This window comes from Equus quagga, chromosome 3 (genome assembly GCF_021613505.1).
Source record: "Equus quagga isolate Etosha38 chromosome 3, UCLA_HA_Equagga_1.0, whole genome shotgun sequence".
Taxonomy (NCBI): domain Eukaryota; kingdom Metazoa; phylum Chordata; class Mammalia; order Perissodactyla; family Equidae; genus Equus; species Equus quagga.
The window spans coordinates 1,906,175-1,919,134 of NC_060269.1; the positions used below are offsets into that span (position 1 = coordinate 1,906,175).

Consider the following 12,960-nt stretch of genomic DNA (forward strand, 5'->3'; position numbering starts at 1 on the left):
GCAAGTTCCTGGTGGAAAGGTTTACGTTCTCTGAGAGCAGGAAGCTTTGTGGTGTCTTTCTGATTGCTGGCTTCCTGAACACTGTTATTAGGATGACTTTCATGTGAGACGTGCACATTACATGTTTGTTAAGTGAATGGCTGTTTGGTGTAATGGTTCTTGGTCCTCAATGCCGTCGGAACTTGAAAGGGTTCCGTGGACTCGTCCAGTGCGGCACCATGGCTGGTGTCTGAGTCCTGGACTGAGAGCTCGTCGGGCTGAGAGGCTCCAGGAGCGAGCTGGGTAAGTGGGAGAGCTGGCGAGAGACCCCCCCCCGAAACACGGCTAGAGCAGATTGTCTGTGTCCGCTACACAGCAAATTAACCGAGACTGGTTTTATCCAGACCATACATTTTAGTAAAGTGGAAAACATGCCTCCGAGATATGGAAAGTCAAACAGGTTTCTTTTTTCTTGAGAAAAATCTCAAGAAGAGGTATATTTGAAATATTTTCACAGAACTGGAAATTAGCTTTCGATTCAAAGTAGCTTTTGGTATAAGGCAAGTTATCTGCTAAAACTTTTGTGGTGAGTTGTGACTTTTTAAGAATCGCTGCCCGAAATTTGCTTGGCTTAGTGAACAGCATGAGCAAATGACAAGCACTTAACAGTGCTTTTCAGCTGCTGGCGAGAGGCCGGACGGCTGCACAGCGGGGCAAGGCCGCTGCGGGACTGGCTTAGTTTAACAACCCTGGCACAGGACTGGTGTGGACCTGCTGGTGGTGGCTTGCTCTTCCTCTGAGTCATTTTCTGGATTTACCGTGGCTGGGTCACATATAAAAGCATAGGCGTGGACTGCTCCTTCTCATGATGCTCCATGAGGCCCGTGGGCCCTTCCACAGCAGGTGAAATTCCAGCCCGAACTCTGGCAAGATTTGCCTTTTCCACCTTACTTTCTCTGATGATTTTATTCATGCATTTTTCCCCCTCCTTAGTCTCTGTACCCATAAAAATCCTCTTTCCTCTCAGCCAAAAAAGGATATTGTTATGGATAATAATCTTCGTGTAACTTCCCCTTTAGGAAATGATTTTTAGCATGTCATCTATCATATCATTGCATATTTTCAGGAATGAAAGATATTCTTTTGAATTCACAGTGTGCTTTATAATAATTCAGAAGAAACAATTTATAAGTGTCAGTTACTAATGTTTTGACATGGCTAATGTTTCACGCGTTGAGTTCCTCGTCCCAAGAGAAGAACGGTGCCTTGCAGCACAGGACCAGGCAGCGAGCTTTGGCGGACTAGCTAAGTCTGGCAGTTGAGTGCCGGCCCTGGCCCGCGGGTCTCGGTGCTCCATCCCTAACATTGAGGTAGCTCCTTACAGCCTCACTTTTAGAAAGATGTGCGGTTTCACCCCCAGAAACCGATGTTCATTCAATTAGGAAGTTTAGCTGGCTGTGAATACTGTGATAGCTGGAAAAACGATGTGATGGCCTTTTTGACTCTCTGATTTTTGAGTCTCACCCACCTTAGAATATTTCGGTGAGCTCTTAATGGCAACAGTTACCATTTTCGGCAGAAAGCTTCTTCTGTATATTCTAATTAAAATTGAACTAAATGTAATAGAAGTTCTTACATTTGAATGGAAACATTGATGATCTATCATGCTGCTTATTTAAATAAGGTATTTATGCAAATCATAAATTTGTGCATAACTGTGGAGTATTTTAACTGTTGTATAACATAATAATATAGGAAAAAGTCTTAAGTTGGTCATTTAAGACCTCAGTGTCCCTAAACAGAGCAGAGTGATTGTAATCAGTATTTGTATAATCTGGTTTTTTTGAGTTTTCTCTTTTCGTTGATGACAAAAATCATGCTTTTAAAAATGAGCATCACTTTTTTGGTGTTTTTTTTAAAAAATTGGTATGAGCATGATGGATTGTTAACTTATAATGTGTGTGTGTCCTTGGGAAGAAAGATGGCAGTGATAAATTTTAAGAAAAATAGAACATAAAAAGAGAGAAACCGGAAGTACAAACTAATTTTTATGAAGTATCTAAAGCATTCTTTTTGAACTCCACCAGCGTTATGTAACTGTTTAATATATACGTATAAAGATGTTTGGGGCTAATAGTGACATCCTCTCAGAGTTGACTCTTGTTACCTTCTCCCTGGTGTGAAGACCAGCACCTCTACCCAACTCCTCTTGACCACGGCAGCGAACAGGCTTTTTCCCAACCCCCGGACCAGCGAGCCACAAGTGCGCCTTCAAGGGGTGAGCGTGCCTTGTCTCGGGTGGTCTGCTCTCCCACCCGCACGGCTTCCTGCAGTTTGCCACTTCTTGCCAATGTTCTCCAGACAAACTGGGAAGGCCCCGCCTGCTGCCTGCGGGGCGTGTGAAGCAGGCACTGTCGCCTGGGGCTGATTCTCTGCTCTCAAAAGCCTGGAGCCTCCACTGTCCTTTCACTGCCTTAAGCATCATCGCCTTTCTTCTTCTTTTCTGGATTTCAAACGTTTTCTAAAAATCAGATAACAAAATAAGTTTTGTTTTCTTATGTAAGTGGAGTCAGGAATTCCAAAGCAACTGAGACTGGGATTTTCATGGCTTTCGCTAAGTAGGTTTTAGAAGTGCTCAGTCATCTTCTCCACCACCACATTTGAGGGGTAAAGTTTTAGGTTACCTGGAAATCAAACCACACCTTAGCTTCCTTCTTGGGGTGTACATTTTGCAACGCTAGAAAGCCTGAGTTCTGGTTCCAGCACAGCCCTTATGTAGCTGTATGATAGTGAGCGAGTCATTTAATGTGTCTGGGTCTTAGCAAACCTGTTAGAAGTACGTTTGCCTGCAGGGCTGGTCTGAGAATGGAAACACCAAAGATGTCAATGTCTTCATTATACTGGAAAGTTTTGTAGAACAGTTAGGTGGCAGTATGATTTTACAGTTCTTCTTCTGAAAGACTTTGTTCTTCACCCACTCATAGATTTAGGAACTTAGAATGACTGAATTAAAATCATTTAAACTATTAATTAGTCTCTGCTGGTAGGGAACTTCATTTGTTTATCTTCTGCACAAAGAAGTAGGGCAGTGGGATTGATTTCAGAGACACTGATAGTTTAAAGAATAAAGTTATGGCAGTTGACGTATTGACATCCATTTGCCTGTGACCGTCACTTCAGTCAGATATGTAAAAGCTTAGACTTCTGAGACATTGCCCGGTTTAAGCCTCAAAGGAGGAAAAAAAGTCCAAATGCATTAAATGAATGAAAGATTGTTTTCCTTAAAAATCCATTGGGTTATCTTATTCAATGAATCTCTTCCAGATTTTCAAGCTTTCAGTGTCTGCATGCTAATAAAATTTCTGATTCTTTTTTTCTTGAAGTGTAATTATAATGCTGGCAGCTTGCATTTTTGTTCTGGACTAGCTCCTTTCCCACCGCTCCCCGACACCCAAGCTCTTGAACCCACCAACCTGCTTGAATTTCCTCGTGCCTGTAACTGATGCTCTTTAAGAACTGCCTGCACAGCAATTGAAGCATTCGAATGTAACTGGTCTAATTGTAGAGTTCTGTCCTTTGATGTGATAGGATAGAATTCATTAATTTTTTATTATAGATTTTCCTTACATTATTAATGTCTAGAGAAAGAGCAAGATTTAAGTAAATTTAAAATGAAAACATTGAAGTCTTCCTAGGTTTTTAATCAACTTTTAAGATTGATTTGAGAAAGTGCAATCGAGGAGAGTTTTCATGTTCTTTATATTGTTCTGCTTATTATTGTAGGAGCAATTACTATGAACTGGAAGTGTCGTTTTTGGGTTTCAGACTTAATTTGGTAGTAACACAAGCATTATTAGGTATACAGTCTGAGAGATTTTGGAAGCAGCTCATATTAACTCAATTTTATAAGGCAGTAGGTCGATAAGAAAGTAAGGTATAATAATAATAATATATATCATAATATAATATCATATATCATAATATAATCATAATATAATAGACTAGAAACTCTGAAGAAAATTGGGGAAAAAGAAGTTTGTCACCGGGACACCAGATGCCTTTAATCGTTTGAAGCTCCCTACTTTACCAAAAGTCTGATGTTTGGTAAACATTGATAGCCATGGGTTGTTATGGAATCCTGCTTCTGCAGTAGTTTTTGTGAGGGTCAGTGTGAGGTTTTTAGGAAACACCTGCCTGTGGCCAATGGGGCAATGATGGCTGTCACTGGGGACACCAACGCCAGCCAAGGTGGTGTCACCCACTCCGTCATCCGCTGTTAGAGTCCAGCTTTCTTCAGTTGCTTTCAACATATTTGGGTACTGATCTGTCAATTTGATAATTGTAAAATAGCCAACAGATGTTTCTGCATTTACCCATTGACAGCTGCATGTTTATTTCCTTTTCTACATCATTTCATAGACTGACTCCCAGGGTTCTTTTTTGGATTATGACATTGTATTGAATTTTTATTTTCTTTCAGTTTCACAAATCTTAACCCCAAAGTGCTTTTTCCCGTGGGAAGGGAAGGATAAATTTGGGTTGAAGACCACCAGCAGCCTCAGTCTGTATCACAAAGATGCTCGCAGCAATCCTAAGGGACGCTTTATGGCCAAGACTGAGCTGCCTCAGCTGGGCTCAGCTTCAGTCTGTGGATGGTGTCTAGAGAAATTTCCAGCAGCACAAATACTCCTAGTATATGAGTTGCCTGGAGCTATAAACTTCTGACCAGTTCCCATCAGGAAACCCACAGAAGTTTCTGTGGCTCTTTAAAAATAAACCTAAGGGTTCTTAATTGACATGTTTTATGTCCGTCAGTAGCCTTCACTTGAGATACAGAATTCAGTCTTACTCTATTGTTTTGCTTTTCTGTTCTATTTTTGCTTGGTGCAGAAAAATATTTAAAACACAAAGGCTGTCTCTAACAATGTACTCAGATTTAAATACTATTTACTGTAATATAAGTCAGGGATTTATCATAGCCAGCCATGAGTCCGCAGGGACCCGTTCGGAATAACAATTCACTCTTCTTAGAACATAAGAAACGACTCCCTGACTCTAAGCTTTAATAAATATTGAAATACAAGGTAGAAGAATATGAGAAGTGGAGTGAATTTCTTTTTCTGTCTTTCTTCCTTGATTTAAAATTTTTACTTCCTTTAACAGAGGGAGAAATCAAATTTTTGTTGATGCTATAATCTGCAAGTCACCTTCTTTGAGGAAATTTTTTTTGAAATATTTTAAAATGTGATTTTGTTTGAAATCCCTTGATGGGCAAGAGACAATAAAGTAGAAAATTGAAGAAAGCGTAGGAGACGACAAGGCATCTGGTCTATGTATGTGACCCTCCCTGGCTTCGCCCAGCTGGGGCTCTGCTTACATTGTGTGAAGGTTAGAAAAAGACCATGTTGGAAAGTCAGTAAAATATGAAAAAAATTTTAGATGCAATAATTATTTGGTGGTTTTAAAAAAACAATGTAACTTGATGGTTTAAATGAAATACATAGCTTTCTAATAAATGAGAAGGTTAGATTTAAATTTGATTATATTCAGAAACAGCTTGTCACTAGATATATCTGTATTTCTGATTTAACGCTGTGGATTAATAGATAATTAAATTATGCTAATCAGGTGCTTATGCTCACAGTTCCACACAAAATAGACATGAGGTTGCATTTCTCTTTAATGAAGTCTATGTTTCGGGTATTTTGCTATTTCAGTGTTCATTTGTCATTAGGAGTTTTATGTTCCCTCCAGGCAGTGCTCAACTTGGGCTGGGAAATTCTTATAATGTGAAGTTTATTAATTTATTTCATATTGATATTTAAACTAAAAAACCTAAAATACATAATGATAGTCCATTAGTATTTCCATATGCCCTTAACTTTTTTTGTTTTTTACTGTGTGACTTGAATGCACAAAGTAGGATACTGAAGTTTCTTCTTTAATGTGAGCTCAGGATAGAATCTGTAAGATTGACCAAGAAAAACCATGATAGTAATTCATGAAGCTTTCCTGTGGAAGGTCAAAGTTGTCCGGTGCTTTGACATCGTATCCTTCTTGTAAACCAAAGTAGGCTCACACAGTATCTTCTTTAAGCAGAGGTGGGAGGACATTGAAAAGCTCGCTCACATAGTGAGGAGTGAATCTGGTCAATGTTTGGAGGATGTTGGGGCCAGCAGGTGACAGAGCACCCTCCCCATGAGGAGCCGAGTGCTGCTGTTTCTGGGGTGAGAAGGGAGCCACGTGTCTGTGAGGAGGCCCTTCCTAACCATCCCCTGTGGTCAGAGACCATGTGCGTTGTGTAATTTAAGCTCCAGAAGTTCCCACGGCCTCTTGTTGGTAGAAGGCCACCTCTGATAGAGGACTCTTGGTCGTCCCTGATGGGACCAGTGTCCAGATTCAGACAGCGCGCACAGGCTCTGCCTCTGAGGGACATGACCTCCTGTTCTCCTCCATTCTCCAACACGGACATGTGTCTGAAGTGGTTTACGCTGGTGTTGAGCTTTTGTCCTTTTTCTGCCTCAACCCCGTTCTTTCAGATCTCAACGAGTGTGGCCTGAAGCCGCGGCCCTGCAAGCACAGGTGCATGAACACTTACGGCAGCTACAAGTGCTACTGTCTCAATGGCTACATGCTGATGCCAGATGGGTCCTGCGCAAGTACGTCAAGAATCCTCACTGTTTCTTGGGTGCTCTGGTGCTATGGTGGTGTGGGAAAGTGGGCTCCCAGCCCTCATCCTAAGCAGGATGTGAGCTTGTGTCTCTATGAGTGCCTAACAAATTGAAAGCCAACACAAGAGTGGCGCATTTTAGATGTCTAGCATTCTTTGACCATGGGTGCCCATGTTAAGTTGATTTGGAAATGGTATCTAGAACAAGAATCACAAAACTAAGTGTATTTTCTAATGTTTTTCCCAACATATTTTTCCCTATCTTCTATCTGGGCATAGAACTATTCCATCTAGGAAAAGAACATTAGTGGCTGTGTAGGGACTGTTGTGCTGTCTGTAAGGATGGACACTAAACTGTTTGCTGGTAGAAAATACATCAAGTTTGTGATTGATTATAAACCATTCACAAGTACCTTCTCACTTCACTTTTATGCTTCTTTATAATAGCCTAAAGACTATATTATGTCCCTTTTCTAAAAAAAGAAACCCTACTTCAAATGAAAAGCTAAATGAGTATAATAACAAAAAAGTAGATTTCGTGTGTGTCTTTATTAGAAAGAAATGTATAGAAATGTGTGGTGTCCCTGCGAGCATGTGGATGTGTTTATGAGATGGACCATGCCCTAAGATTCTCTGCAGGCGGGACGTTGAATCGGGGTTGTGTTTATATGGTATTCAACAATTGATGACTTGATTTTTATTTTTACTCAATTATCAGTTCAATTACTTAATTATCAATTGGTTAATTATCAGTTTATCTGGGTTGCATTTTATAAAACAGAAAAGGCTAGTTCATCTCACTTAGTGCTGCATATGTAGCGCTGTCCGCGGTCCTTTTTGGAGTGAGGTGAGTCCACGTTTCATAGCCTGTGGCGGTGATGCTAGAGCCTCGAACATCGTGCAGCTCAGGGGAGATCTCTACTCCCGAGAGAAGCTTAACGCGTGGTTGAGACAGTTACTCGACGTTTTAGTTGAGACCAGCATTGAGCATGAGTAATCTGGACAAATACCTCAATTCTCCACTTTCCTTGGCCGCTGGAAGAATTTCCAGATAATCCATGTGAGATAAAGTTTTACATTTGTCTTTTAATTCTTCAGATTCTTTAAAGGTCTTCTGCAGATGGTGACGGAGCTGGGTCACTTCTTACTCATCCCTGGGGGAGGAGGGTCTTCCCGTCCCTCCCCACATTTTTTACTTTCTCTAGATTGTTGGATCCTTGAGGCCTGTTCGTCTTCATTTTCATTCAGTGTCGCTGATTTCAGGACAAATGAAAACATCCTTATTTCAGCTATAGACTGTTCCCAACTGTCTAAGTCACACAGTCACGCTCTTCCCAGGTGCCCTGACGTGCTCCATGGCCAACTGTCAGTATGGCTGTGATGTTGTCAAAGGACAGATCCGGTGCCAGTGTCCCTCTCCTGGCCTGCAGCTGGCCCCCAACGGGAGGACCTGTGTGGGTGAGTTGTGAAACGGCGTCTCTCTCAGCCACAGGAGGGAGGTGTGGGAGGGGGGCAGGTCCTCACATCAGGTGACAGCTTCCCTTTAGAGGAGAGCGGATGTCCCAGAGGAGGACTGCTCTCCGTGAACGGACCAGGGAAATCTGTCTCCCTAAACATGAGGGATCGGAGGAAGCCCCAGGCAGCGGAACCACACGTGCGAGGCCCTGAAGTATCCGGGAGCCCAGTGTTTCTAGAACGGAAGAGGCAGGAGTGATGAAGCTGAACAGTGGACAGGCGAGCTGGTGTGGGTTGTGCTGAAGAGCTGGACTGTCCTCCCTGTCAATTAGGAAGATTGTGTCGAGAGTCTGGGCTTTGGTTGCAGCCTGACTGCCCATCCCTGAGAGAGTAACATCAGGCGAGAGACTGCCTTTCTTTGAGCTTGAGTCTCCTGGTCTTTAAAATGGGAGGAAAGCCACACAGAACCCTTGGGAGGGCTGAATGAGATCATGTCTGCAAAGAGGTTCGCCCAGCACCTGGCGCATAGTGGGCACTGGACAAATATACCTCAATTCTCCACTTTCCTTGGCTGAATGAATGGAGCATTTGGCGATTCCAGAGAGATTTGCTGTCTCCCAGGCACTGTGCTAAGTGCTGGATATACAGTAGCGGACAGAGCAGACAAGATTTTTATTCTCATAGGCTGATTTTCTAATGCAGGAAACAGAAAAGAAACAAATACCCAATAAAATGCAAACAATATGAAGTAGTTATAGGAGGCCCTAAGAGAGAGCAGAAAGGGTCTATTTTAGAAAACGGTGTTTGAGGAAAGGCTTAGTGTGAGGCCTGGCTGTTGGCCTGTGAGGCTCAGCCAGCAGGTGGAAGGCTTCAGGGCTGCAGGAAGGGGAGTCCGGCGCCTGTGAGGATCCGAAAGAAAGGAGGTCACGTGGCTCAAGCACAGAGTGTGGGGCAAGGGGCGGTGGCTTGAGAGACAACCGGTGAGGAAGGCAAGGGTCGTTGATTGCAGGACAAGGTGAGGAATGAGGATTTAATTCAGAAAGCGGTGGAGACGGTTGAAGAGTTTTAAGCATGGTGATGTTTTCATAGAATCATTTTGACAGTTGAGTGAGAGTGCTTTGGAGGGGTAGGATTGGCAGGACAGACGGATTTGGAGGTTCCTATAACAGTCTGACCTGGGGTGATAGCTTGGACCAGTGTAGTGGCAGTGGGTGAAGAGCAGAGTCGATGAGCTCAGAGTTTTCCAGAAGTAGAATAACGGGGCTTGGTGAGTTGGGGGTTATGGGAAACAGGGTTGTCAAGGATGACTCACGTCTGGGTGGTTGCAGGTGCAGGGTGTGCTGAGATGCGGTGCAGGCAGAGGACAGATCAGGAGGATGAGTTGGAATTTAGAGATGGGAATTCATGTTCCTGTGGGAGCAGCCAGCTGGAGAACACTTAGGATGGGCCACTGTGTGCCAGGCAACTGTTTGCAGACTGTTATTTATTTTAAAATCCACTCCATCTCAACATGCTGCTGTTCTTCCTAAGATGCAGTTGACTTGTGTTCTAGATGTTGATGAATGTGCCACTGGAAGAGCGTCCTGCCCTAGATTTAGGCAGTGTGTCAACACTTTTGGGAGCTACGTCTGCAAGTGTCATAAAGGCTTCGACCTCATGTACATTGGAGGCAAATACCAATGTCACGGTAACGAACCCCAACCACTGCTATGTGTCTTTCTTCCTGTGGCGCAGAAAGGTCTCTTAGCTGGTGACGACGGGCTGTCGGGGGCAGCGTGGGTCCTGGTGTTAAATTCAACAAACAGAAGTCCAGGTCAACCGCTGGTCGTTCTGGACGCACATGTACTTTATGTCGTCTTTTTATCTGCCAGCTTTACACGGACCTTCACATTGCCCAAAACAAACTTTTTGAGGCTGTACATATTTTTATGTCATCATATTTATCTCCCCAGTAAGCCTCTGTCTCCCCTTCCCGCTGCAGACATCGATGAGTGCGCCCTGGGGCGGTACCAGTGCAGCAGCTTCGCTGGGTGCTACAACATCCCCGGGGCCTACAGGTGCAAATGTAAAGACGGGTACCATGGCGACGGACGGAGCTGTGTGTGTGAGTGATGCTGTCTCTCTGCTCTGAGTTCCAGCAGGACACGCAGGGTCACAGCCAGGCCGTTACTAGGGAAGATAAGGAGTAAGATTAATGATCAAGGAAGTACGGTTTTCATAGCTGGGCATATTAGTCTATGCTTTCCACAGACAGTAACTTCCCTTGCTCAGGTATTTTTAAAAACTAAAGACTCAGTAATACACCCTAATCTTAAAGGCATTCAATTCCTTGATTAAAATCTCTCAACCGCTTCCCTTTAGCTGGCAAGAAATGATAGAGCCCTCCCTGGGAATTTGGGTTTGCTAAAATTGGACATAAATGTTTGTCGTTAGCATTAGATTGTGATGGTGGGCTAATCTGAATATATCCTACACTTTCCATTCCTCTGTTTCAGGCCCCCTTGTTCTGCTATTAGAAGATCATTCCCGGGGCCAGCCCTGTGGCCTAGGGGTTAAGTTTGGCACAGTTCGCTTCAGTGGCCTAGCTGGCATGAGAGATTTTGACGTGTTTGTTTTTTACAGTTTGGTCTTTTACTTTTTTAGGGGAGGTGGTTACATACTAATTTCAGTCTTTTGTCCCTTAGATATTCCAAAAGTCATGATCGAACCATCGGGGCCCATTCACGTGCCAAAGGGAAATGGCACCATCTCAAAGGGAGACGGAGGACGCGGTAACTGGATTCCTGATGTTGGAGGTACTCGGTGGCCTCTGAAGACGCCATATATTCCTCCTGTCATTACCAGGAGGCCCACTGCTGAGCCAACAACAAGACCTACCCCAGAGCCCACGCCACAGCCACAGCCTACCCCACCCCCACCCACACCCCCACCCACTGAACTCGGAACCCCTCCACCACCAGCAACCCCAGAAAGACCAACCACTGGACTGACAACCATGGCGCCAGCTGCCACTACATCTCCAAGAGAGAGTACAGTCGACAACAGGATACAGACAGATCCTCAGAAACCCAGAGGAGACGTGTTCAGTAAGTCATATAAATGCTGGCATATTGTTTTTGAGGGTTTTCTCCCCAGTTTTATTGAGATATAATTGACATACAGCATTGTATAAGTTTAAGGTGTACAGCATAATGGTTGGCCTTACATATATTGTGAAATGATCACCACAGTAAGTTTAGTTAACATCCATCATCTCATCTAGATACAAAATAAAAGAAAAACTATATGTATTTTTCCTTATGATGAGAACTCTTAGGATTTCCTTTCTTAACAACTTTCCTGTAAATCATAAAGTAGAGTTAACTATAGTCATAATGCTGTCCATTACATCCCTGGTACTTATTTAACTTGTAGCTGGAGGTATGGACCTTTTTATCACCTTCCTCCAATTCCTCCTCCCCCTCCCCCTGCCTCTGGTAACCACAAACCTGGGCTCTTTTTTATGAGTTTGTTTGTTGTTTTTTAGATTTCACATATAAGTGAGATTATACAGTATTTGTCTTTCCTGTCTGACTTATTTCACTTAGCATAATGCCCTCAAGGTCCATCCATGTTGTCTCAAATGGTAGGATGTCCTCATTTTTTGTGGCTGAATTATATTCCATTGTATGTTTATACCACAACTTCTTTGTCCGTTTATCCATCAGTGGATACTTACGTTGTTTCCATGTCTTGGTTATTGTAAATAATGCTGCCGTGAACATGGGGATGCAGATATCTCTTCAACAGTTTTTTCATTTCCTTTGGATGTATTCCCAGAAGTAGGATTGCTGGATCATATGTTATTTGTATTTTTAATTTTTTGAGGAACCTCCTTTCTGTTTTCCATGGTGGCTGCACCAATTTACATTCCCACCAGCAGTGCACAAGGTTCCTTTTTCTCCACATCCTCGCCAACACTTATTTCTTGTCTTTTTGATAATAGCCATTCTAACAGGTGTGAGGTGATATCATTGTGGTACTGATTTGCATTTCCCTGATGATTAGTGATGTTGAGCAACTTCTCTGGACAAATGTCTATTCAGTTCCTCTGCCCATTATTTAATTGGATTATTTATTTGTGTATTTTTTGCTATTGAGTTGTGTGAATTCCTTGTATATTTTAGATATTCACTTCTTATCAGATACATGGTTTGCAAGGTTTTTTCCCATCTGTAGGTTGTCTTTTCATTTTGTTCATCGTCTGTTTTGCTCTGCAGAAGCTTTTTAGTTTGGCGTAGTCCCACTTGATTATTTTTGATTTTTGTCGTTTGTGCTTTAAGACATGCATGTGAGTATCCGGTTGTCCCAGCACCATTTATTGAAGAGACTGACTTTTCTGCATTGAGTAGTGTTGGCTCCCTTGTCAGATGTTAGTTGACCATATGGGTGTGAGCTTATTTCTGCGTTCTCGGTTCTGTCCCATCGGTCTGTGTGTCTACTTTTATGCCAGTATCATACTGTTCTGATGGCTGTGGCCTTATAGTGTAGCTTGAAATCAGGAAGCGTGCTGCCTCCTGCCTTGTTTCTTTCTCGGGATTGCTTTGGCTGCTCACGGTTTTTTGCGTGAGCCCCTTTTAAAGGAGCTCTTTATGATGACATTTCCACCACAGGCCAAGCCCTGAACTAAGAATCAAACTCGTAAAAAGAACTAGCTGTACAAAGTCTAAATGATACATCCCTACTGTTAGATATTATAAGGAGCTAAATGAAAGTCCGTTGATCGGACAGATAAGGGAGTGTGTAGAAATGGAAGGAGTCACAGAGTAGACCACGGTTCCTATCCAGTGTGGGAATTCTGACATACTCGGGTTTAC

The 12,960-nt window shown here is 42.9% G+C and overlaps 1 protein-coding gene across 3 annotated transcripts in view; it reads left to right on the forward strand.

Annotated features, from left to right (window-relative positions):
• NPNT (nephronectin) overlaps positions 1 to 12,960 on the forward strand; it is a 75,577-nt gene that overhangs the window by 33,784 nt on the left and 28,833 nt on the right. For 2 of the 3 annotated variants that reach the window (XM_046656273.1, XM_046656274.1), the window contains 5 exons: positions 6,519 to 6,638; positions 7,988 to 8,107; positions 9,657 to 9,791; positions 10,086 to 10,208; positions 10,789 to 11,190. In XM_046656273.1, coding sequence (XP_046512229.1) covers positions 6,519 to 6,638; positions 7,988 to 8,107; positions 9,657 to 9,791; positions 10,086 to 10,208; positions 10,789 to 11,190 — 900 coding nt within the window. Of the gene's footprint in view, positions 1 to 2,164; positions 2,258 to 6,518; positions 6,639 to 7,987; positions 8,108 to 9,656; positions 9,792 to 10,085; positions 10,209 to 10,788; positions 11,191 to 12,960 lie in introns of all 3 variants that reach the window. The other variant, XM_046656272.1, reaches the window with a different exon arrangement.